Below are 27,191 nucleotides of genomic sequence, written 5' to 3' on the forward strand. Positions count from 1 at the left end.
GATCTTGACCTGAGCCAAAGGCAGACACTAACCAACTGAGCCACCCAGGCGTCCCCCAGAATACTTTTAAATAAAGTACTGAGACATCAAATTCATATCTTAGAAATGAGACATCAAATTCTGGAGGCATTATAGAAGCTAAAAATGTGGGTTGGCAAATAAGGACATTAAGACTTATTGTAATAGCCCACAATTCTGGTTTCTAAATATATAGTGGATTACTAATCCTACAGAATATGTTAAAAATACAGCCCCAGACATTGAGTTCCTATTATCAGATTTGTATTTTTCAATTCCTGTTTCTAGCTGGTTCTTTTTCAAATCTGCTATATCACTTTTTACAGTTTACAGTTCCCTGCTGAAATTTCAAGCTTGGCCTTTTTCTCCCTTAACATAGTTAAGTATAGTTGTTTCATAGCCCCTGTCTGATAACTCCACTGTCTGCAAATTCTTTTTTTTTTTTTAAAGATTTTATTTATTTACTTGACAGAGATCACAAGTAGTTAGAGAGGCAGGCAGAGAGAGAGAGGAGGAAGCAGGCTCCCCGCGGAGCAGAGAGCCCAACAGGGGCCTCGATCCCAGGACCCTGGGATCATGACCCGAGCTGAAGGCAGAAGCTTTAACCCACTGAGCCACCCAGGCACCCTGTGTCTGCAAATTCTATAGGTCTGTTTATACTGAAAATAATTTCTGCTAGTTTTTTTTAAGATTTATTTATTTAATTTTTTTTTGAGAGAGAGAGAGAGACCGTGCAAGCAGAAATAAGGGCAGAGGCAAAGGGAGAGAGAATATCAAGCAGATTCCCTGATGAGCGTAGAGTCCCACGTGAGACTTGATCTGATGACCCCAAGATCGTGGCCTGAGCCAAAATCAAGAGTTGGATGCCTATCTGACTGAGCGACCCAGGTGCCCCTCTGCTAGTTTTTGTTAGATGTTATTTTATCTCTGTGCATGCCTACTTACCTTTGCTGGGGTACTAGATAAAATATTTGGAATATCCATATCTAGAAAACAATTTGAAGGCTAAGATTATATCATCCTTTAGAGATTTTAATTTACGTCTCTCGGGTACCTGATGGTGCTAGCTGTCTAGTTTTTTCATCCATTAAAATGAAGCAAAGGTCAGATGCAATCTGTTTTGGCCATTTTTCTTATTAACTTGAAAACATTTTTTGATTTTTTTTTTTAAGATTTTTTTTATTTAGTCATTTGACAGAGAGAGATCACAAGTAGGCAGAGAGGCAGGCAGAGAGAGAGAGAGGAAGGGAAGCAGGCACCCTGCTGAGCAGAGAGCCCAATGCGGGGCTCGATCCCAGGACCCTGAGACCATGACCCGAGCTGAAGGCAGAGGCTTAACCCACTGAGCCACCCAGGCGCCCCCATTTTTTGATTGTTAAATCAACTTTTCATTCCTGGGATAAACTCCAGTTAGTCAAAATTATTATCCATTTTGTATGTTGCTGGATTTGGTTTGCATATATATTTTCTTAATTGATAAACTTTTTTAGAGTAGTTTTGGATTCATAGCAAAATTGAGCAGAAAGTACAGAGAGTTTCTATATACCTCCTGTCCCCACCCTAAATACAACCTCCCCCACTGACATCCTGTACCACCATATGATACACTTGTTACAATCTGTGAATCTACACTGAGACATCATAATTACCCAAAGTCCATAGTTTATATTAGGGTGTACTATTGGTGTTGTATATTCTTAGAGTTTGGACAAATGTGTAATGACATTGTAACATATGGAATAATTTCACTTTATTTAATGAGTAAAGCTACTATAAACATCCATAGGCAGGTTTGTTTTTTTTTAATGGATATAAATTTCCATTTCATTTGGGTAAATGCCAAGGATTCTGATTGTTGGATCATATGGTAAGGGTATGTTTAGTTTTGTAATAAACATCACATTATCTTCCAAACTGGGTATACCATTTTGCATTCCCATCAGCAGTGAATGAGAGGCTCCTATTGCTTCACATCCTCATCAGCATTTGTTACTGTCAGTGTTTCAGATTTTGAGCATTCTAATAGGTACATAATAGTATCTTACTGTTGTTTTAACTTGCAGTTCCCTATTAACATATGAGGTGGAACATGTTATGTTTATTTGTTGTCTGTATATCTTCTTTAGTGAGATGTCTCTTGGGTTGTTCATTTCAAAACAGTAAGAACAGGACACCTGGGTGGCTCAGTCAATTAAGAGTCCAACTCTTGATTTTGGCTCAAGTCATGATCTCAGAGTAGTGAAATTGAGTCTCATATCAGGCTCTGTGCTAAGCAGGGAGGGAGACTGCTGGAGATTCTCTCCGTCTCCACCTACCCCCCCCACTTGCTCGTTCATGTTCTCTCACTCTTTCTCTAAAAATAAGTAAATTATATGCATAACAATAAGAACAGAACTCAGTAGACTTTTACAAGGTTTTTGTATATTTTTTTTCTGACAGTTCTTCATCAGATGTATCTTCTGCAAGTATTTCCGTTTAGTTTGTGGCTTGTCTTCTCATTTTCTTACAGTATCTCTCACAGAGCAGAAGTTTTTCATTTAAATAAAGTTCTGCTTCTCAGTATTTCTTTCATGGCTTGTTTTGGTATTACAGCAAAATAAAATCATTACCATGACCACAGTTATTTAAGTTTTCTCCTGTCTTCTAGGAATTTTATAGTTGGGTTGTTTTGTTTTGTTTTGTTTTTACATTTATGTCTATTGAATTAATTTTGTGAATGGTGTAAAGTCTATGTCTATGATTTTTTTGCAAGTGGATGTCCAGTTATTCACCATTTGTTGACAAGACTATCTTCGTTTGATTCTGTTTTCTTTGCTCCTTTGTCAAAAATCAGTTAACTGTATTTATGTGGATCTATTTCTCAACTGTGTGTTCTGTCCCATTGATACATTTGTCTTTTGTCAGTACTACACTATCTTGATTGTTGTAGTTTTATAGTAAGTCTTGAAAATAGGTAATAGCAGTCTTCCAACTTAATTTTTCTCTTTCAATATTGAGTTTGTTATTCTGGATCTTTTTCTGCTACATATAAACTTAAAGAGCCACTTTGTTAACATCCGCAAAATAACTTGCCAGGATTTTGATTGGGATTGTCTTGAATCCATACATTTGGAAAGAACTGACATCTTAACAATATTGACTCTTCCTTGCTATATACATGGCGTAACTCCCCATTTATTTAGGTTATTTTTATATCTTTCATCAGGGTTTTGTAGTTTTCCTCATGTAGATCTTGTACATATCTTGTTAGGTTTACACCTAAGTATTTCCTTCCTTTGAGTGCTAATATGTAAGTGTGTTTTAAATTTCACATTCCAGGGGCGCCTGGATGGCTCAGTGGATTAAAGCCTCTGCCTTTGTCTCAGGTCGTGATCCCTGGTCCTGGGATGGAGCCCCTCATCTGGCTCTCTGCTCAGCGGGAGCCTGCTTCCCCCTCTCTTTCTGCCTGCCTCTCTGCCTACTTGTGATCTCTGTCTGTGAAATAAATAAATTAAAATATTTTAAAAATAAATAAATTAATTTCACATTCCATTTGTCCTTGTATCCTGCAACCTTGTCTCTAATTAGTTCCAGAAGTTTGTCTATTCTTTCAGATTTTCTACAGTGATAATCTTGGCATCTGCAAACAAAGACAATTTTTATTTTTTCCTTCCCTATCAGTATACCTTTTATTTACTTTTCTTGTCTCATTGCATGAGCTAGGACTTCCCGTGTAATGTTGACATCAACAGTGGTGGGAGGGATATCCTTCTGCTGTTCTTGATCTTAGCAACAAAACTTTGAGTTACTTACCATCAGATATGATATTATGTACAGATTTTTTTTTTTTGCTATTATAAAAAAAATGTGTGTGGTATGTATGTGTTTCCCATGATATCTCTGATAATTTCTTTAGGATACATTTGTCTTTTGTCAGTACCACAAAGTCTTTAGGATAAGTTTTTTTTTTTTTCTTAAACAGTTTATTTGTTTCAAGGATACAGGTCTGTGATTCATCAGGCTTACACAGTACGCAGAACTCACCACAACACATACAATCCCCAATGTCTTTGGCTAGGATCCAAATCCTATAAAGAACTTACCAAACTCAACTCCCAAAGAACAAATAATCCATTCAAGAAATGGGCAGAAGACATAAACAGGCATTTCTCCAAAGAAGACATCTAGATGGCCAATAGACACATGAAAAAATGCTCAGCATCACTGTGCATCAGGGAAATACAGACCAAAACCACATTGAAATACCACCTCACACCAGTCAGAATGGCTAAAATTAACAAGTCAGGAAATGATGCATTGGCAAGACTGTGGAGAAAGGGGGAACCCTCGTACACCATTGGGGGAATGCAGGCTGGTGCAGCCACTCTGGAAAACAGTATAGAGGTTCCTCAAAAAGTTGAAAGTAGAACTATTACCCTATGATCCAGCAATTGCACTACTAGGGATTTACCCCAAACATACAAAGGTAGTGATCCAAAGGGGCACCTGCACCCCAATGTTTATAGCAGCAATGTCCACAATAGCCAAACTATGGAAAGAGCCCAGATGTCCATTGACAGTGAATGGATAAAGAAGAAGTGGTCTATATATACAATGGAATACTACTCAGCCATCAAAAAATTGAAATCGTGCCATTTACAAGAATGTGGGGGGAACTAGAAGGTATTACTCTAAGGAAAATAAGGCAAACAGAAAGACAATTATCATATGATTTTACTCATGTGGAATTTAATAAACAAAACAGAGGATCATCGGGAAGGGAAGGAAAAATAAGACATGAAATCAGACAGGGAGACAAACCATAAGAGATTCTTAACTGTAGAAACAAACAGTTTTGCTGGGGGAGGGGTAGGGTAACTGGGTGATGGACATTAAGGAGGACACGTGATGTCATAAGCCCTGGTTATTACATAAGACTGATGAATCATTGAACTCTGAATGTTCAACTCTGAAACTAATAATACACCCTATGTTAATTGAATTTAAATTTAAAAAAAAAAGTTCTTTTCTCCTCCTAGCGCTAGAAGCATGAGGGGATTTTTCTCTAATATTCACTCTAGACCTGGTAGAGTTACTGGAGGTAGAACTCAACAGAAGTATGTGGGACTGGGTCCTCTTGTAGTTTTAGCTCTTAGACCTGTCCACATTGTGCCTCCAGCTATTTTTCAATAATAGAATTATAGTTCATGTTTTCCTACCCTAGCATTTGTTCCTGCAGAGGTTTGTGTTCACAGCTTTCTGCTATGTTTCTTTATATCCACCTATCTGTCTCCATTTTGGGAGGCACAGTTCACCCTGTGACTTTACTTCTCTGATAGCTCCAAGAGAAGTTACTATTTTTTTTAGTTTATTTGACTTTTTTAGGATGGAATTGTAATTTCTAAGTTTCTTCTGTGTTAGACCATAAACAAGAAGTCAGTTTGCTAATATTTTGTTAAAAATATTCATTCAAGGGGCGCCTGGGTAGCTCAGTGGTTTAAAGCCTCTGCCTTCGGCTTGGGTCATGATCTCAGGGTCCTGGGATCGAGCCCCGAATTCGGGCTCTCTGCTCAGCGGGGAGCCTGCTTCCCCCCCACCCCACCTGCCTCTCTGCCTACTTGTGATCTCTGTCTGTCAAATAAATAAATAAAATCAAGAATTTTCATTCAAGATACTGGTCTGTAATTTCCTTTTAATATCTTGATCTGATTTTGGTATTGGGATAATGCTGGCATCATTGAATGCGTTGAGAATGATTTCTTCCCCCTCTATTCTGAAAGAATTTGTGTAGAATTAATATTATTTCTTCCTTAAATATTTGGTAGAACTTGTTAGTATTATCAGAAACAAAATTTCTCAACCTCAATGCTATTGACATTTTAGGTCTTGTAATTATTGTTGTGGGAGGCTTTCCTCTGCAATGTAGCATATTTACCAGCATCCCTACCAATTAGGTACCAATAGCCACACTCCACCCCTACCCGGAGTTGTGGCAACCAGAAACGTTTCTAGATAGTGCTAGATGTTCCCTGAGGGCCAGAGCTGACCCCAGTTGAGAAGTACTGACATAAACCAAACATGGAGGTTTGTTGTTGTTGAGTAAATTGTTAAATATAAATTTATTATTTTAATTGACATAGGGTCATGAAGTTTTCTGTTTCTTTTTGAGTCCATTTTGGTAGCATTCCTTTCAGGAGTTTTTTATATTTCTCTCTGTAGTTGGATTTATTGGAATAAATTGTTCTTAATATTCTCTTATTATCCTTTTATGTCTATTGGATATGTGATATGGATAGAGGCCATCTCTCTTACATTTCTAATTTTAGTAATTTGTGTCTTCTTTCTTGACCAGTTTTACCAGAAGTTTATGAATTGTACTGATTTTTTAAAAAACATACCTTTAGTTTCACTGATTTTTACCTCCTGTTTCCTATTTTATTTTTGCTTTTTATTGTTTACTTATTTCCTCTTACTTTGGGTTTGTTTTTGCTTTTATTCTAGGTTTTTTTTAAGGTGGATCACTGATTTTAGGCCTTTCATCCTTTTACTATAAGTATATTAAGATATAAATTTCCCTCTAACCATGCTTTAGTTGTATTCCACAAGTTTCAGTGTTTTCCTTTTTTGTTCCATTTCAAATTGTTTTTTTTCTTTTTCTTTGTTATTTCTTTTACTAATATTTATTTGGAAGTGTGTCATTTTAACTTTCAGATATTTCAGAATTTGCCAGATAAGTTTCTGTAAATAATTTCCAATTTAATTTTGTTACGGTCATATAATATACATTATACAATTTCAGTCTTTTTCAATTTGAGATTTATTTTCTGTGTCAGACATAGCTTGTCTTAGTGAATATTCCTTGTGCACTTGAAAAGATTGTGCATTCTATAGATGTGAGGAGGAGTTATATAAACGTCAATTAGGTCTTGTTAGAAGATAGTGTTGTTTGAGTCCTGTATAATTTTGCTGATTTTCTGTTTATTCTATGAATTACTAAAAGAGGAATAATGAAATCTGCACCACAATCTACTTGGGTGTTTCTCCTTTTCCTACATGTGTTTTGTTTTTGTCTTCTTGGTGAATCAGCCTATGAAGTTATTGTCTGACTTAAATTTAGCCACTGCACCTTGCTTTCAGTTACTGGTTGCATGATAATTTGTATTTCTATTCTTTTCCTTTTTATTCATCTTTATATTTAAAAGTGGGTTTCTTACATAACATATATTTGAATCTTCTGTATGCCATCTGATATGATGAGCTTTTTATAAATGAGTGTCATTTAATGTCATTATTAATGTGACTTGTTTTAAATTTACCATCTTGCTATTTCTTTTCAAATTGTCCCATCTGGTCTTTGTTTCTTTTTTTTTCTCTTTTCCTGCTTTCTTTTGGAATAAGTGAGTATTTTTAGTACTCCATTTTATTTCCATTATTAGCCTATTAGGTATACCTTTGTTTTAGTTTTTCAGTGGTTGACTTGACCAACAGTTCTCAAGTGTTTTAGTTTCACAACTCTTGGATTTGTAGTTATTAATGACTTCAGAGACTTTTTGCTTAAGGTGATAATCAGTTATTACTATACCCAGAGTTAAAACTGAAATATTGAGATATTTATTAATTCATTTTAAAATAATGGTAATCAAGTCATTGCATGTTAACATAAATAACATTTATGTTAACTCTATTTTAAAAAGTATTTTTAAAAAACTGGTAGAAAGAGTGGCATTGTTTTACTTTTTCTTATCTCTTTGAAGTCTGGCTTAATAAAAGAAGGCTAGATTATATCTCTACTTCTGCTTTCAGTTTCTTGCTATATGTTGTTTTGGTATACATCTGTGAAGAAAATCTGGCCTCAAACAGATATGTAGACAGTATTTGAAAACAAAATTCAGCCGAGTGAATGTGAAGATCTAATTGGCTTTTTTAGCGATTTATGAATTGCGTAGTATCCCATTCAGCAAGCAGAGAAGCTCTGAGGTGCTGTACAAAATGGAAGGTTTTTATAGGAAGGAAGGTGGGTCAAGAAATTACTAGCAAAAGAAAAGAAAGGATGGTTTCAGGCAAAGTTGCCCTTTTTTAGGGAAGACCCTTTAAAGGGGTCTTATGATGCATATTACTTCGTCTGCCTTTGTGGAGAGAGGGGGGAGGATGGAGAGGGCCCACGTGACAGATTACCTCATTGGTACTGAGCAGAAAATTCCTGACTGACTGATTAATAAGACCGCATTTCTGTGGCAGGTTGAAGCTGCAGTTAGGTTAGGTATCAAGCCTTTGTGTGGTCTAAGTGACTCCATTTTGGGCCCGTGGTTTTCTTTTTAACAATTGTAAAGGGAAGAGCATTTTAATAGCCTTTTCAGATATTTGTGGCTATTCTTGTTACACTCAAACTCATCAAGTGGTAGTTTTTCTTAAAGGTAAGTTACATTGTGGAATCTGAAAATAAATAACTCTGTTATATTAAAATCCAGTGGTCTCTCTCTCACTTTGAGTGGATGTTTTTACCCCTGTGTGGTTTCATATTATACATTGATCATTTGGAAAATACTGGTTTACCATATTGCAGATCATTTAAATGTTGTAATATTTTATTATAGACTACTTAAAAATTTATTATAGACTACTTAATATCACCATTGGTTTCTTCTGAAAAATTCATTGGAAACTCTCAAACATGTGGCGTTTATAAGTTTTGCAGCATTTCAATTTCACTTGAAAGGTTGACTTTTATTATTGACAATAATTACCTTCAATTGCTTTCCTTGAAATCACTAGTTCACTTCATCCTTTTTGTTTTAATAAACCTTATATTCAAATAACTTTAGATTTATAGAAGGGTTGAGAACAATGTATGATTCCTGTATAATCTTTCATTTTTTCATTAATGCTGATATTACCTGCATTATTCTGGACTTCTGTCAAAACTAAGAAGTTTACAGTTGACACTGGTACATTGCTGTTAACTAAACCCCAGACTTCATTTGGATTTCACCAGTTTTTCCAGTTACGTCCTTTTACTGTTCCAGGATCCAATCCAGAATACCACATCGTATTATCATGTTTCTTTTTCTCTATGGCCTTTGACAGTTTCTCAATCTTTCCTTTTTTTTATGACCTTGACAATTTTGAGTAGTACTGCTCGGGTATTTTCCATCATGTTCCTTAAAAAAAAAAAACAAAAAACCTACTATTTTCTCTCTACCCTCAGTATTTCTGACACCAACTATGTAGGGTTCCCCTCCCCACCCCAGTCAGGTGTCCTACAATTAAATTCAGTTTTGACACTGTTTACGTGGAGTCAGTGTCAGATTCCACAGCTTAAGAACTCAGTTCTATAAGACTACCCCCCACTTCAGAAGCCAAGTCCAGGTCCAGGCTTCTTGTGCTTCTGACCATCCAGCTACAAATTGGAGATTCCCATGATTCCCTCCTTGGGTTTGATAATTTGCTAGAATGAATCACAGAACTCAGGAAAATGGTTTACTTATTAGATTTAGATTGCCAGTTTGTGAAAGGTTAAAACTCATGAACAATCAGATGAAAGAGATACATAGAGCAAAGTATATGGAAGGGGCATAGAGTGTCAATGACTTCTCCATGTGCATCACCCTCCCACACCCCCATGTGTTCACCAACCCAAAAGCCCTCTGAATTGTTTGTTAGGGTTTTTTATGGAGGCTTCATTATATAGGCATAAGTGATTGACTCACTGGTCATTAGTGATTAACTCAACTGCCAGCACCTCTCACCTCTCCAGAAGTCAGGGGATTGGGCTGAAAGTTCCAACCCTCTCATTACACCATTCATTCCCCTGACAACCAGCCCCTATCCTGAGGATATCCAGGAGACTTCAGCTACCCATCATCTCATTAGCATACCAAAAAATCACTTAACTCAGAGAATTCAAGGGTTTTAGGATCTGTGCCAGGAAACAGACCAAATATATATACTTATTATGTCAGGTCTTCAGTTTGGGTTTGTTTGATGATTTCCTCATGACGTGACTGGGGTTATATTTTTTTGGAGGAATACCATGGAGATGAAGTACCTACTTTCTACAAATTTGAGAAAATAACCTGCCAGATACTCAAGTCTGAATAAGTATAGTTCGCTATCAGTTTTTTTTTAATTAAAAAATGGTGCCCATAATAAAAAAGATTCATCCTGTTCACCACTCAAATAATTGCATAAGTGCTTTTTCTCTAGACAACTATTGTACTTTGGTGTGCAGCAGCAGTTCCTTATGTATACATTTCCTTTTATCACATAAAATATTACAGAGATGTTTATCATAGGTTGAGATTTAATATAATTAGTAACAATTACTATTTAATCATAGACATTCTTAAGTGAAACTGACCAGACCTCCCCCATTCCCTTTTTGTTTCTTAACTGTGAGTACATGCCACGATGAATACAGTGATTAGTGGGGTGCCTCGGTGGCTCAGTGGGTTAAGCCTCTGCCCTCGGCTCAGGTCATGATCTCAGGGTCCTGGGATTGAGTCCCCCATCGGGCTTTCTGCTCAGTGGGGAGCCCGTTTCTCGCTCTCTGCCTGCCTCTCTGCCTCCTTGTGATATCTCTCTCTCTCTGTCAAATAAAATAAATCTTAAAAAATAAAAAAATACTGGGGCATCTGGGTGGCTCAGTGGGTTAAAGTCTCTGCCTTCGGCTCAGGTCATGATCCCAGGGACCTGGGATTGAGCCTCACATCAGGCTCTCTGCTCAGCGGGGAGGCTGCTTCCTCCTCTCTCTGCCTGCCTCTCTACCTATTTATCATCTCTGTCAAATAAATAAATAAAATCTTAAAAAAAATACAGTGATTAGTAGTACAGTTGGAGTCTGCCTTGATTTGTGCTAGAGTAACAACGGTTTTATGTAACGTTGCTGTAGCACCAGGAGAGCTAATGTTAATACACTGACAAAGACAAACTATTATGAATATAGTTTTGACTTCGCAAATCCAATGAAAGTGTCTCAGGGATACTATTGAGAACTGCTGCAGTAGGACTTACAATACTTTAAGCCCCGTGTGGGGCTTGAACTCATGATCCTGAGATCAAGGCCTGAGCTGAAATCAAGATTTGGACACTTAACTGAGCCACTCAAGTGACCCAAAGATATAGTGCTTTTGATTCTGCATATTATCTTCCTATGAGAAATTTTGTCCCCCGCCGTAAATTTCCAAATGCATTACATTTTTTATCTTTCATTCTGTAAGGTATAAAATTATCATCTCTATGGCAAAGTCTCTTACTTTGTTTTTTTTTTTGTTTTTTTTTTTAAAGATTTTTTATTTATTTATTTGACAGAGAGAGATCACAAGTAGACAGAGAGGCAGGCAGAGAGAGAGAGAGAGAGGGAAGCAGGCTTCCTGCTGAGCAGAGAGCCCGACGCGGGACTCGATCCCAGGACCCTGAGATCATGACCTGAGCCGAAGGCAGCGGCTTAACCCACTGAGCCACCCAGGCGCCCAACTTTGTTGTTTTTTTAAGGTAATCTGTAAAGTCTCTTTGTGAGAGTTTGCAATCAATCAGATGGATATACCTCCTGGAATCGTTACTTATTTTACATTCAGTTTCTTCCTTTCCTATTCCAGTCAAGCAAACAACAACAAAACCCCCCACTAATCAACAAGTGACCTTCCACACTTAGCATTGGTTGAGATAATTTCAAGATAATGGGTCTTCTCCAAATAAGTAGTTTGCTGTTCAAAATTAACAGGGAGAAAGCACCCATAATATGAGAGATGCTATTAGCAAATGGGCTACATCTTCTCTGAGAGATTATTTTGGGGAAAAACATCTTTTCTCTTTATGTGTAGAATATCTCTTTACCTTCAAATTGTAAGACTTTTTTTTCTACTTTACTCTTAACGGAGATGACAACAACTACCTACCATCTTTTGACCAGGGTTAGAATGATCGACTGATGCAAATTTTTTATAGTAGCAGAATATATTATATAATTTTTAATATTGTAGAATATTGCAGAACATAAATTATTCTACAGATATTTGCCTGCCTGCCCTTAGCATTGGTTTCATCCACTATTCTAGTTATCTCAATTAAACATATTTCATAGGACAGAATATTTTGAATGAAAAACAAGAATAAATTATAGAAGCAATAAATAGGCTTCGTTACAACATCCCATAGAAATAACATGCCATATGTTAAATGCTTCTTATCTTATATTTGGCAGGTAGATTCCAGTTACTCATAAAATAGGTCAGTTAAAACAGCTTTGTTGGCAAAAAATGAGGCAGAATCTTACAGTATTTTCAGACGGTGAATGTACTGTAGCTAGCATTATTTACTGATTTCCTTGGACTGTTATATTTCCAGTTGCTTTTTAATATTGTAATGTTCTTTTAAAACCTATCAAATTATTAGTGTTTAGCTCATTATTAAACTTCTGTTGAAGAAATACACGGGGGATTTTTATGACATGATAATACACATGGAATTAAAGTGAATTCCACCCCCATGAGATATTATTTGTTATATTTTTAAATGAAATCTTACGTGTTTCAACTACTTTTCACTAACTTGAGCCCTCTGATCTCCCTACTGCCCCTGACTCAAGAGTTCCTTAAGAGTCATGCGATTGGCCTCAGCTATAGGCCCTGGCTGACTCATTGATAAGGCTTATTTCTCAGGTCATTGTGATGCTTGTGGAATGAGATATTTACTGAGAACTTTCAGGAAGGATTTTTTTCCTTCTCTTTTGTGAGAGTTACTAGAAGAGCAGCTGGAGGATCATTGAAAGTCGATTAAGGATGTGACAATTCACACTGCTGCAGTCATTTCTCTGAGTAGCAAGCCAGCCTCCAGATGATGCCCACACGTGGAGCAAGATGTGGCTGAGAGACTGGTAGAGAAGTGGAGTCCTTGACTAATGCTATGAACCTCTTGGTCAAAGACCAAAGTTAGCTGAGTATATGGAATATTCAGTCCTCTCACCTGATAATTTCACGTAAAACTGTTTGAGTTGGCCTTTTGTTATGTATTATTAAAAAAAAAACAACCCAAACTAATAGATACCATGTTGTGATCAGTTTTGAAAGTACTGGTACTTAATATTTTACTATTTCTAATATAATTTGTAATTCTAATCCCATTAGAGTAGCAACTTTAATTCAGCAAATATTTTAGTCATTCCAGATATATTAATCTATATTATTTTCATATAAGGGTGGATTGATGCCATGTTTTTTTAGCTTTTCTTGTTCATATTACCCTTAAGAAACTCAAAGCATTTTTATGCTAAGGATCTATGATTGGAATTGCAGGAAATACAATTTATTTCTTGTGAAAAATACCTGAATGACAATTCTGTATAAAGCCCATTTGTAAGGTAGACACATAAATGATATTTAGGTGCCTCATTTTGTGTCACCTTTTATATTAAATGTATACTTACTCAGTTAATTTTTTTTTTAAGATTTTATTTATTTAATTGACAGAGAGGGAGCACAAGCAGAAGGAGCAGGAGAGGGAGAAGCAGGCTTCCCACTGAGCAGGGAGCCTTATGCGGGGCTCGATTTTAGATCCCTGGGATCATGACCTGAGCCAAAGGCAGATGCTTAACAACTGAGCCACCCAGGCACCCCTTCAGTTAATTTTTAGTAAAAAACTACTTTCATCAAAGCTAGGCTTTGATGACTGGCTCACGCAGCAGAACATGCGACTCTTGATCTTGGAGTCATGGGTTCAGACCTCACACTGGGTGTAGAGCCTACTTAAAAACCTACCTTGGAGTGATCCGAAAGGGCACGTGCACCCGAATGTTTATAGCAGCAATGTCTACAATAGCCAAACTATGGAAAGATCCTAGATGTCCATCAACAGTTGAATGGATAAAGAAGATGTAGTATATATACACAACGGAATACTGTGCAGCCATCAAAAGAAATGAAATCTTGCCATTTGTGACGACGTGGATGGAACTAGAGGGTATCATGCTTAGCGAAATAAGTCAATCGGAGAAAGACAACTATCATATGATCTCCCTGATATGAGGAAGAGGAGATGCAACATGGGGGGTTAAGGGGGTAGGAGAAGAATAAATGAAACAAGATGGGATTGGGAGGGAGACAAACCATAAGTGACTCTTAATCTCGCAAAACAAACTGAGGGTTGCTGGGGGGAGGGGGTTTGGGAGAGGGGAGTATGGTTATGGACATTGGGAGAGTATGTGCTCAGGTGAGTGCTGTAAACCTGACAATTCACAGACCTGTACCCCTGGGGATAAAAATATATTATATGTTTATAAAAAATAAAAATAAAAAGAAAAAAAAAAAAACCAAACCTACCTTGGGGCGCCTTTTCCGGTCATGGTCCAGGGGTCCTGGGATTGAGCACCCTGTCAGGCTCTCTGCTCAGCGGGGAGCCTGCTTCTCCGCAGCACCCTCCCCACCCCACTCCACCCCACCCCCCGCCTGCCTCTCTGCCTACTTGTGATCCCTGTCTGTCAAATAAACAAATAAAATCTTTAAAAAAAAACAACAAACCAAAAAAAAAAAAAAAACTACCTTTTTTTTTTTTTGTCTTCTTAATCTAAACTTTTAATGGCTCTCCATTTTGTTCATGTATTCCAAATATTTTCATCAATGGAAGATTCCATAATTTAGCTTACACGTTTTCAACCTTATTTCCTATCCTTTTTCATGTTCAGTAAGATTAACGTGTTGCCTCATCCATGCCTTTTCTTGCCCCCCCCCCAACTTGTTCTTTCCTATTCTTTCTGCCTGTGGAATTAATACCCATCATTTCTGCCCCAGTTCTGATCCTACCTCTTCAGTAAAATCTTTGTCACTTATCTACCATGAATGTAAGTGATCGCTCTTAGAAAATACTTTATTTCTTCTTGTAAGAAAATTCAAATAATACTGAATATGTTAAAGTAAAACAAGTGCCCTTCATTCTTAGTCCAGTCCTCCAGAGGAAAACCTCTTAATAGTTCAGATTCCTTGCTGTTTTTCTACATGTATTTAAGCATATGTGACATACTTGGTTATTACTCCTTTTGACTGTATTGGAAAGCACAGTTCTAGAGGTTTAACCATATTTAAGTTTGGTTTTTTCTTTTGGCAAGAATATGTAAAGAATGGTGTTATGTACTTCACACTGCCTTGTAACAGGAAATATCATCTGGTGGTCTTTTCTTGTGATGTTTAGTTGGATCAGTGTATTGTTAGCCTGATCTACCCATTTTAAAGATCCCCATGATTCTGTCACTGAATGATTTTATCATTTTATTTCATTTTTTTAAATTGTCATAGATATCTACTTGACTGTTAATATAATAAAGTAATAGATTGTTAAAAGGCCCAGCTCTGGAGCTACACTGTCTACCATTTATGACCTCAGCAAGTGACTGCATATCTTTGTGCCTAAGGTTCCTCTACTGTGAGTTAGGTGCCTCACGGGGTTTTTTCAAGGATCAAATGTGTTAAATGTTTAAAACAGTGCATGGTACATTATATCAGTAAATATTATTAATATGTTGATTTAGAAATGCTATTTTGCTGTCTGTGCATTGGCATTTATTTGCATGGGAAATGCTTTACTGGATAATATTCATTGTATTCTGTCTGGCAGTGAGACCAGGTCACATTGTAGGAAAACAAAGTGCCATTTAAATAAATAAAAAACAAAACAAAACAAAAAAACCTTTCATATGTATCTAGCATCTATGATTTTTTAAAAGATTTTATTTATTTGGCAGAGTGAGAGAAAGGGAGTGTGTGTGTGTGTGTGTGTGTGTGTGTGTGTGCGCGCGCGCGCGGGCGCATGCAGGGGGATCAGGAGAGGGAGAAGCAGGCTCCCACTGAACAGGGAGCGAGATGCAGGGCTCCATCCAAGGACCAAGGGGTCATGACCTGAGCTGAAGGTAGTCGCTTAACAACTGAGCCACCCAGGCGCCCTGCATCTATGATTTTTTTTTAAAGATTTTATTTATTTATTTGACAGACAGAGATCACAAATAGGCAGAGGGGTGGGGCGGGGGGCTGAGCAGAGAGCCCAGTGCGAGGCTCAATCCCAGGGACTCTAGGATCGTGACCTGAGCCAAAGGCAGAGGCTGTAACCCACTAAGCCACCCAGGTGCCCCTGCATCTATGATTTTTAATAAGAAAAACATTAGCAGAAAAGGGGATTTGTTAGATTTGAGTTTGTAATGGAGAAAAAAGGCATTGATCATAATTATATATATATATATATCCTAGATGTTAGGAAAGAAAATTGTGATAAAGAAATGAGTGACCTTTTGACTCAAAAGGTCTCAAAAGCCGTATAGCTCTTTGGGATGGGAGTTAGTATAAATGAGCATACACAGTCTTAAATAACTTGAGCAAGAAGTCTCAAAAAATCCAGTGCAATTTTCCCTAAAAAGTAATTATCTCAAATTAGAAGATTAAACCTCAACAAGACCATCAAATTTTTAACAGGGATAGAACCATGAATTTATTATTTTATAACCGTTTGATTCAGTAGGGTGAAATAGTCTTTGAGTTGGAAAAGGTAAAAATAGTATAAAAAGAATTATAGGTCATGGTAGGAAAGCAGCCAGTAAGTGAAGCACTTGATCAGTTTAAGTGCATTTCATTTTCTTCATTTAAATTAATGTCTCTGGGGCTCCTGGGTGGCTCAGTGGGTTAAGCCTCTGCCTTCAACTCAGGTCGTGATCCTGGGATCCTGGGATCGAGACCTGCATCAGGCCCTCTGCTCAGCAGGGAGTTTGCTTCCCCCTCTCTCTCTGCCTGCTTCTCTGCCTACTTGTGATCTCTTTGTCAAATAAATAAATAAAATCTTTAAAAAAAATTAATATCTTCTGTAGTGGCCAGCAGACTTGCAAATCTACCCATGAAATTGTATAATCTTTAAGAATTTCTTTTTTTTTTTTTTAAGATTTTATTTTATTTATTTGAGGGAGGGCATGTGTGAGAGTGGGTAGGAGCGGGGGGGAGGGAAAGAAACCCAGGCAGACTCCCAGTCAGTACAGAGCCTCACAACTCAGGATCCCAAGACCACGATCTGAGCTGAAACCGAGTCAGACAGACACTTAACTGAGTCACCCATGTGCCACTTTGAGATTTTCATGAAAAATATATTTATTATCTAAGTATGACTAAATCTAGATTAATTTTTTTAAAGGGAAATGTGGGTTCTGGAAACTATAAGCCTGCAACTTGTTATTGATCTTTGTTAAATTTCTGGAAATAATTTCAGTAGAAGTCTGTGAACATTTGTGAAAAAAATGCTCATCTGTAGAAATTTAAAGGTATCCACCAAGAACATACTGTGTCAAATTAACTTCATTTCTTTTGATAGGATTATCTGTTCAGATGAATTAGAAAAATGCTGTAATAATAGTTTCTTAATTTTAATAGTGTATTTGACAATCTTTTGCCATATTTTTGGGTAAGAAATGATGGTGAATTATTGTTACATTTAGAGGAAACAGGCAGATTTACAGTATTTAGATTTAAAGTAGGTCAGAATCGAAAACCAGCATTTTGATTACAGGTTTATTGTTACTTTTGGGAGAGATCTTCAAGGCATTATAATAGGATTATGCCTATATCAACATTTTCATTATTGATCTGATTGAAGGGTTAGAAAGTAGGTTTATCTGCTCATAGATTCAAAGCTGGACTTGGATAGCTGATACCATAGAAGGCAACTCCCTAAAACCTTGACTCGTTAATGTAGTGCATTTGTATCTTCCTCTTCTCTTAACATATTTTGCTGCTTTATATATAATATAAATTCATGATTTAGATTGCTTCAGGGAAAAAAAGTGACTTCTTTTTTTGTCTGCCTCATAGTTTTACCAAATTAATGTATGAATAGTATCTTTTATTATAGTGTAATATCCTTAATGATACAGATTTAATAATACAAACTGAAAATTGGAAAAGATTCTACATAAAGTATGTTTTTATCTGTTCTAGGAATATGAAGCACGAACTGGGAGGACCTGTAAACCACCACCTCAGTCTTCAAGACGTAAGAATTTTGAATTTGAGCCACTTTCTACCACTGCCCTGATTCTTGAGGATCGACCATCGTAAGTATTCTGGTTGTCATCAGGTACACTGTTTATATTTTAAACCTCAATTTAATTTAAACTTCAGTTTAAATTTCAATTTAAATATATTGAGAAATTAATATAGAAATGGCTTTTTTTTTAAAGAAAATTTTAAGAATCTCAGTCATGTATCCTAAAACTAATAGGAAAGAATATATTATTGATGTCCAGACTTTATACATATTTTCTTGAAGTATCTCTGAGCCAATGTATGATACATAAAATCTTTGCTTTTTTCATATCTATTCTTATTTCAACCCTTCCTGCCTTATCTTAACAAGATGAGGCAATTATTTTTCCTTTCTTGACATTTAATGTATACTTAAGATGTATTTGTCCTTGCCTTTTGGACAGATTTTAAAATTGTAACTTGAGATAATAACTACTGACTGTCAGCTAGTTGGTTTACTCTTATAAAGAATATATTCTTTTTTTTTTTTTAGGATTTTTTTTATTTATTTGAGAGAGAGAGCATGAGAGGGGAGAGGTCAGAGGGAGAAGCAAACTCCCTGTTGAGTAGGAAGCCTGATGTGGGACTTGATCCTAGGACTCCAGGATCATGACCTGAGCTGAAGGCAATTGCTTAACCAACTGAGCTACCCAGGCACCCCTCTTTTTTTTTTTTTTTTTAAAGATTTTGTTTGAGAGAGAGAGAGTATGAGTGGGGGAGGGAAGAGCAGAGGAAGAGGGAGAACAGACTTCCAACTGAGCAGGGAGCCCCATGTGGGGTTTGATCCCAGGACTCTGGAATCATGACTTGAGCCGAAGGCAGATGGTTAACCAGCTGAGCCCCCCAGGTACTCCAGGAATATATTGTTGATACCCAGTAAAACATTTTTAATTTCTTCCCTTTGCTTTCCCTGCCCTTCCCATCTCAGCCTTCCACAAAGCTGGTGTTCTTCAAAATACTGTCTTTGGTTTGTTATTAAACAAAAGACACCTTCCCTAAAGCAAGACCCCTTGGTTCTTAACTCCTTTTCCCCTTCTTGGGCTCTCTGGATCTATTCTTTTTCTTCTTCTAGACTTCTCTTTCCTTCCAGAGTAAAAATTCCTAACCTGTTTTGTCATTTTCCTCATCTGCAGCTTTTTCCACCTGTTATCAAGAGGAACATAATAAAAGAATCTAGAGCCAAACAGGCAGAGGTTGAATTGAATATTTTTTAGATGTTGTGAGAGAAGAAAGGTTGCACATAAGTATATATATATATATATATATTTTATTCTTGTTGCATTCCTTCACACTAAAGTGATCATGACAGTCCTTTTAAAGGACTTGGTAAACATGTTCATATTCATTTTTCCGTTGGTTAAAAAAAAAAAAAGATTCTCAGAAATTTAGCTATGAGAACATGTCAGTTTTATTTAAGTCTTTTTGCCAGGGAGGGGAATAAACCAGGTCAATTCAGAGTGCTTCGATAAGCCAGAAAAGAATGCCTGGTTAAAGACCTTCAGACTCTGGCAGACAGTCGGCTGAGCAGGTAGATAACGAAGTTCACAGAAGAGTTTTCTTAAGCTTGTTGAAATTTATCCGAAATGGGTTAAGCTTTTTATCAGGACTATTCATTTCTTCCCAGGAGTTCATAAAAATTTTATGCAAAAGGTTCTGTTCTAAACAGTATTTGGGACATATTTTTCTTTACGCTATATTTTATTCTATAACTGAACCTATTTAAGTCCCGCCTTTGTACCTTTGCTCATTTACTGCCCTCACTTGGGATGCACTTATCTTACTTCCGCTTCTCACCTCCTGATCCTTTAAGGACTAGACTTTATCTTTGCCATCTAGTCAAGTCTTTAACTTCAACCTTTAGTGATTCTTGCTTCTCTTAGATTTTTCTTGTAATGCATATAAGCAGTTCATTAATATTGGAACTTGAAATAGTACACTAGACAAAGTAAATAAGATCTCAGTGTACCAAAAATGTATAAAACAATGGAAAGAATGATTTTCTTTTCCACACTACTATCTGGAAATTAATATGGGAATTATAATAAATATTACAACTTCTTTGCTGTTTCTGTGTGATTTTGTTCATCTGTAACAAACAGATTCAACTTGATAGCAACTGTTCCCCCCAGTTCTAAGATGCTGCAATTTAATTAAAAATTTTATTCACCTTTCTAAAATTGGAGGGGTCTTTTTTGGGAAAGTGATTTATATAACTTACCATTTATGTAACTAAAGCCAACAAACAAAAGCTTTAGTACATGGGACTACCTGATCATCGATCCCTCTTCTACTTCAACAATTAAAAAATAGATCTAAAGAACCAATGAGAATGAAAACTTTGACTTTATTAACAATAAAACCAGATGAGAATGCATGGATGCAACTTGTATATTAAATGGCACTCCAGGGTGCCTTGAGTAGCTCAGTTGGTTAAGCTTCTGACTCTTGATTTTAGCTCAGGTCATGATCTCAGGATGAGATTGAGCCCCACTTTGGGCTCCACACTCAGCCTGGTCTGCTTGAGATTCTCTCTCTTCTCCCTCTGTCCCTCCCTCCATCTGCGGTCCCTCACTCTCTAAAATAAACAGACTTTTAAAATAAATAAATGACAAATGACACTTCATACTTTATCTCCCTCAGAATACTCCCAGCAGCTCTGGGCCAGTTCACATCCTTCCTTTCACAGGCTGAGAAGTTGGAGCCGAGATTTATATAATCTGTAGTGTTGTTCTGTTTCTGGATGCATCCACGTTCTGTTACCACCACTGCTCCATTTATGAGATAGCATCTGGGTGGAGGTAGAGAAGGGGGCAGAAGTTTTTCCCTCAGTGTGAACTTGATGTTGGAAATTTCATGTTTCATCAGTCACAGTGACAGTAGAAGGAGGAGAAGAATTTCCCCTTGCAAAGGGGGTTTGTGAATTGGTGCTACTTTTCCTTTCTTAACCTCTGTAATTTTGCAGAAACATCTAGAATCATTGACTGCATAAGTTTTTATTGTCGGAACTGCTTTACATTGGAAGCAACACTAGCGTTTAATCATCTGAAATCTCATAAGATTTCAAATGTAGGAATTTCTGTAATTTCATCCTTTGGTTAATTTTCTCTCTGCCTATTGCTATCCCAATCCACCTCGAAATAAAGCCAGCCTTGGACAGGAAGGTAAGAGCATCCATATGAGCTGACCCTTCTATGTTTTGTTTTGTTTTTTTAAAGATTTTATTTATTTATTTGACAGAGAGACAGAGAGGGAACACAAGCAGGGGGAGTGGCAGAGGGAGAAGTAGGCTTCCCTCTGAGCAGGGAGCCCGATGCGGGGCTCGGTCCCAGGACCCCAGCATCATGACCTGAGCCGAAGGCAGACACTTAACAACTGAGCCACCCAGGCGCCCCAACTCTTCTATGTTTTGAATCACTGTTGCTTGGGGGACTTTTTTAAACCCGCTGGTGGATAGAGCTATCTTCTCTTTCTATTCTGGCTTCCTCGCTGAATTACTGCATATACAATACCAAACATAATGGAGAAATCTTAAGATACAAGTGAAGACTGACAAAAAAGTAAAGCATAGGCTTTTATGTGATACCTTTGAAAAGGAGCAAATGTTCATATCATGTATTTCAGCATGATAGGCTATCTTAAGTATTCATTAATGGTTTCTTCTCTTGACCACATAACTGATTGACATTTTGGGGCACCTGGGTGGCTCACTTAGTTAAGTGTCTGTGTTTGGCTCAGGTCATGATCCCAGAGCCCTGGGATGGAGTGCCACGTCAGGCCTCCTGCTCAGGGGAAAATCTGCTTCTCCCTCTCTCTCTCTCTCCCTCCCCCTGCTCATGTTCAGTCTTTGTCATTCATGCTCTCTCTCTCTCATTCATCCTCTCTCAAATAAAAATTTTTTTAATAACTAATTGACATTTTGGTAAGAGATAGGAGTAATCTGTATCTTTTTCGTAGAGTAAGAGTACTGAGTGAGGTGCTTAGTATTTCTTGATTATATTCACTCAGTCTTTGATTTTCAAGACTATAGAATCGTATTTTTTAATATACTTCTCCAGGCAAATGACTGCAAAATTAGGGATTTTTTTTTTGAAGAAAAAAAACATGAAAACTAGTGTATATGTATTTATTTTTATGCTTTATTCATTCACTCTAACCTAGAGTTACTTAAAACTTAAGGTACCGAAGACTCTGGTCTTATTCAAAATGTCAAAGATTGTGTTTACCAAATGGACAATTCACCTTTGAAGCATAATTATTGAATATGTATGATGTCCCAAGGTTTTTGCATCTATAATGATTTGAAGAAGAGGATACCAAAACAGAATAATTAATAAGCCAATGATTATTTATGTACTGTTTTGGTTTAGAGTATATATATTCGCTCTCTCAAAAAAAAAAAAAATGAAATCACAATTGAAGAACCTTACATAGGGGCTCCTGGGTGGCTCAGTCATTAAGTGTCTGCCTTCCGCTCCAGTTCATGATCCCAGGGTCTTGGGATTGAGCCCCACATCAGGCTCCCTGCTCAGTGGGAAGCCTGCTTCTCCCTCTCGCATTCCTCCTGCTTGTGTTCCCTTTCTCACTATGACTTTGTCAAATAAGTAAAATCTTAAAAAAAAAAAAAAAAAGAAAGAAAAGAAAAGAAAAACCTGACATACGACTATCTGAAAAGTTCTGTTTCCTGAACAGTGTTTAACTCCTTCCTGTAAATCATTTCATGCTAAGACTGGAGTACTTAAAACTGATATAAATCTCTCTGCTAACCTCTTCTCAAAGTCTTCTTTTAGGACTAGGTAAACATAGTTTGGGGAACTGTCTGGAAAAATCAAGGTGTGAATTGTCAGTGAAACAGTTACATGGATATAGAGACTGTACTCTCTCATTAATTAGGCCTTTATAACTATGGTTTTGAGACATAGCTCTGTGTTACTTTAAAAATCTCTGATCTTTGTGGTTATTAAGAGTTTAATTCTGCTTTCTTACATAAATGACCTGGATAGCAAGTTAATGCTCCTTCTTTTTCTAGAGTCTAGACCATTTTATCACGATTATGGTAACAACTAGCCACATATAGCTCTCTAAATTGAAATTTAATTAATTAAAATTAAAGAAATTATAAAATTCATTCCCTCAGGCACACTAGAACACATTTCAGATGCCCAGTAGTGACATGTGGCTAGTGGCTGCTGCATTCTGAACAGCACAAAAGAGCATTTCTAGTATTGCTTTAGTACTGGTCTCACCATGTGGAGAGACTGTGAGGTTGTGCAGAGAAGAGATCTATTTAGATCTATAAATTCTGCTTTCTTAATACATAGAAGACCAGATCCCCCAGATTGTGCTTTTTAAGTTTAGACTATAGTCTTTTGCTGAGACTTGTGGAAAAAAAAACAAGAAAGAATGAAAGTGCAAAAAGCAAAAAGCGTTAGGATTCACACCAGGAGAAGCAGGCAGCATTCTAATTGAGGGGAATGATCAGGCCCCTTTGGTGGAAAATAATAGTAAATGGTAAGATATCTTTTTTTTTTTTTTTTGAAGATTTTATTTATTTATTTGACAGACAGAGATCACAAGTGGGCAGAGAGGCAGGCAGAGAGAGAGGAGGAAGCAGGCTCCCCGCCGAGCAGAGAGCCCGATGCGGGGTTCAATCCCAGGACACTGGGATCATGACCTGAGCCGAAGGCAGAGGCTTTAACCCACTGAGCCACCCAGGCGCCCCAATGGTTAGGTATCTTAAGAGTAGGTTTATAATCAGGCACCTGGGTGGATTAGTTGGTTAAGCGTCTGCCTTCAGCTCTGGTCATGACCCCCAGGGTCCTGGGATTGAGCCCTGTGTTGGGCTCCCAGGTCAGTGGGGAGTCTGCTTCTCCTTCTCCCTCTGCTTCTCCCCCTGCTTGTGCTCTCTCTCTGTCAAATAAATAAAATCTTAAAAAGAGTAGATTTATGGTTCAAAAACTAGAAATAAAATTTTAATTAAGCTGTTTCTCTATTGCTAAAATATAAATTTCTAAAGGTAGATGAAGTATAGCTACCAATCAAATAATTTTCTGTATCTTAAAGGTTCAGAGTCCAGTCAGGAAGAACTGACAGCAACATAGTGATTTCAAACAAAGAGACTTTAATAGAGGAATTTATTACAAGGTTGTTAGAAGGACTAGAAAAGCAAAAGAAGGGAATATGAGGTCAAAAGATTAATAGATGCAAAAAAACACTTCCTCTCTAAGCTGGAGGGAGCAAAAGAGAAAACAGTATTATTGAGTCCAGTTCACTGTTTACTCGAAAACTAGATTTATAGGGGCGCCTGAGTGGCTCAGTGGGTTAAAGCCTCTGCCTTCGGCTCAGGCCCTGATCTCAGAGTCCTGGGATCGAACCCCGCATCGGGTTTTCTGCTCAGCAGGGAGCCTGCTTCCTCCTCTCTGTCTGCCTTTCTGCCTACTTGTGATCTCTCTCTGCCAAATAAATAAAATAAAATCTTTAAAAAAAACCCTACATATATATATATAATATATATATTATATATTATATGTATTTATATAAATATATATAATAATATAATAAATATATAAATCTATATATTTATATAAGTATATAAGTATATTTAAATATATATTTATATATATAAATAAATACATATGTATCTTCTTTCTCTTTTTTCTGTGGTCTCATTTTCTTACAATAAATAAGGTTTCTCCTTTCTTTGTATAGTAATAGCATCTGAAATTTATTTATTTATTTATTTTTTAAGATTTTATTTATTTATTTGACAGAGAGAGATCACAAGCAGGCAGAGAGGCAGGCAGAGAGAGAGGAGGAAGCAGGCTCCCCGCTGAGCAGAGAGCCCGATGCGGGGCTCGATCCCAGGACCCTGAGATCATGACCTGAGCCGAAGGCAGCAGCTTAACCCACTGAGCCACCCAGGCGCCCCTAGCATCTGAAATTTAAAAACCATTAAACCTGTTCCTTTGTGGTACCAAACTATAACCAGAGACACAGGCAAGATAGTTTGCAAAAGGAAATGAGAGAGACTTAAGGCTGGGATTGGCATTAATGATTGGTTAGGATCTGGGTAGGAAGCAGCTTTGGACAACATCAGTTTGTAAGATTTAAGGGTAGGCAGTACTAGGAATCGTAATGTTAATTAATTTAGTGTGAGGGCTAAACATCGGAGTCAGATAGGTGAGATTTGTGATGGTCCTTGCCCTTTAGAGCATTATTATTGTTTAACTGGTAGAATACTCAGCAATTACATTCAACTACAAATAAGTGTCTCCCCAAATAGTGGCTTAAACACACAAGGATTTATTCCCTCATATATACATGGCCCAGAGTTGGGCCATTCAGAGCTAGTATGGTGTCTCTATGGATCAAGAACCCAAGTTCATATCTTTCTGTTGCACCATCTTCAGGAGCTGACTTTACTCTCTTGCTGACCTTGCACTTGCGTTTGGGACAAACCTGATAGAGCAAAAGGTCTCTTGCAGCTGAGTCAACTCTCCTTTTAGGAAGTCTTCTAAGAGATTCCACACTTTTGTTTAAATCTTATTAGAAACAATTCTATGTTTAATGCTAAGGAGTTGGAGAAATTCATCTTTATTATAGGATGGCAATCAAAATTCTACTTTTTTATTTTTAGCCTTCTTTTGGATAAAATATTTTGTTGACTTTTAATTTAATCTATTATTGGTGAATTGCCTATATTTTTAATATTTTATTAGTACTTTCTCTGTAATACATATTTTGACCCTTCATGGACTACCTTCAAGTGATATTGTACTATTTCACATATATAAGAACATTACAGAAATATACTTCCACTTTACATGTTATAAACTCCATGTCTTAGTGTTCTTTAGAGAAGTGGAAATGCTATGTATTAAGATTCTTCTTTTTATATATCCTATATGTAAGAAATTTATTATAAGGAAGTGGCTGTCATGAATTTGGACACTGAGAAGTCTGAAGATGTGTAATCAGCAAGCTGGAGACCCAAGAGACCGGATGTTCCATATCCAGGTCAAGTCCCAAGCCTATGAAATAGGAAAGCTGATAGTGTAATTTTCGGTTGAAGACCAAAGGCAGAAGACCCATGTCCCATCTCAGAGGCAGGCAAGCGGGCTTAGAAAGAGAGAGAGAGTGAGGGGAGAGTGAGAGAAAAAGAAAAAGTTTGATACACAAAACTAACCATTACATCCCACCATACAGTTTTTTTTTCTTTAAACCTTTTTATCTTCTAAGGATTTGAGTAACTAGATTTCCATCTGCTATTTTCCCCTTCTACTGAATGGCCTTTATTTTTAAATAAAGATTTTATTTATTTATTAGAGAGTGCACCCTGTGAAAGAGCATGGGCAGGGAGGAGGGGCAGAGGGAAAGAGAGAAGCAGACTCCCTGCTGAGCAGGGAGCCACAAGTGGGGCTCGATCCCAGGACCATGACCTAAGCTGAAGAAAGATGCCTAACTGACTGAGCCACCCAGGCACCCTACTAACTGTTCTTTTAACACTTTTTGTAGTGCTGGTCTGCTGTCTGAATTCTTTTACTCTCTGAGTGCTTTTAAGATTTTTCTTTATCTCTGATTTTCATGAATTTGATGATGTGCTTTGGTATGGTTTTCCTCATGTTCCTTTTGTTTGGGGTTCATTGAACTCTCATGTGTCTGTATTTATAATTTTATATCAACTTTGGAAAAATTGTTGCCTTTATTCAACTATTTTTTGTCTGCCACCTCTCCCCTTTCTTCTGAATCAGTTAAGCATATGTTGCTGTTTCAGGAGGATGTTTTTTCTCTTTGTATTTCATTTTGTCAAGATTTCTATTATATCTTAAAGCTCACTTATTTTTTTTTTCTGCAGTTTATAATCTGCTGTCAGGCCCATTTTTTTGTGTTTTTCAGTTTAAGAATTGCACTTTTCATCTATAGGTGTTTGATTTAGATCTTGAGTTTTTATCATGTTCCTGCTGTCTTCTACCGTCTTGAGCGTATTTACAACAGCATTTGTATTATCCTTGAGTTATAATCCTGTTATCTGATATTTCTGCACTATCTCTATTGATTTTTTTCCTCAGTATAAATTGTATTTTTCTGCTTCTTTGCTTCCTTGGTAACTTTTATTGGACACTAGATTTTGTGAGTTTACATAGTTTACATAGCTGG

At 37.0% G+C, this 27,191-nt stretch overlaps 1 protein-coding gene across 1 annotated transcript in view; it reads left to right on the forward strand.

Moving 5' to 3' along the window:
* Window positions 1-27,191, forward strand: part of LOC111144923 (TBC1 domain family member 12) — a 102,391-nt gene that overhangs the window by 46,703 nt on the left and 28,497 nt on the right. The window contains exon 3 of the mRNA XM_022499533.1: window positions 17,952-18,067. Coding sequence (XP_022355241.1) covers window positions 17,952-18,067 — 116 coding nt within the window. The remainder of the gene's footprint in view (window positions 1-17,951; window positions 18,068-27,191) is intronic.

The sequence above is a fragment of the Enhydra lutris genome, unplaced genomic scaffold, assembly GCF_002288905.1.
Source record: "Enhydra lutris kenyoni isolate GAN:26980312 unplaced genomic scaffold, ASM228890v2 scaffoldscaffold12, whole genome shotgun sequence".
Taxonomy (NCBI): Eukaryota; Metazoa; Chordata; class Mammalia; order Carnivora; family Mustelidae; genus Enhydra; species Enhydra lutris.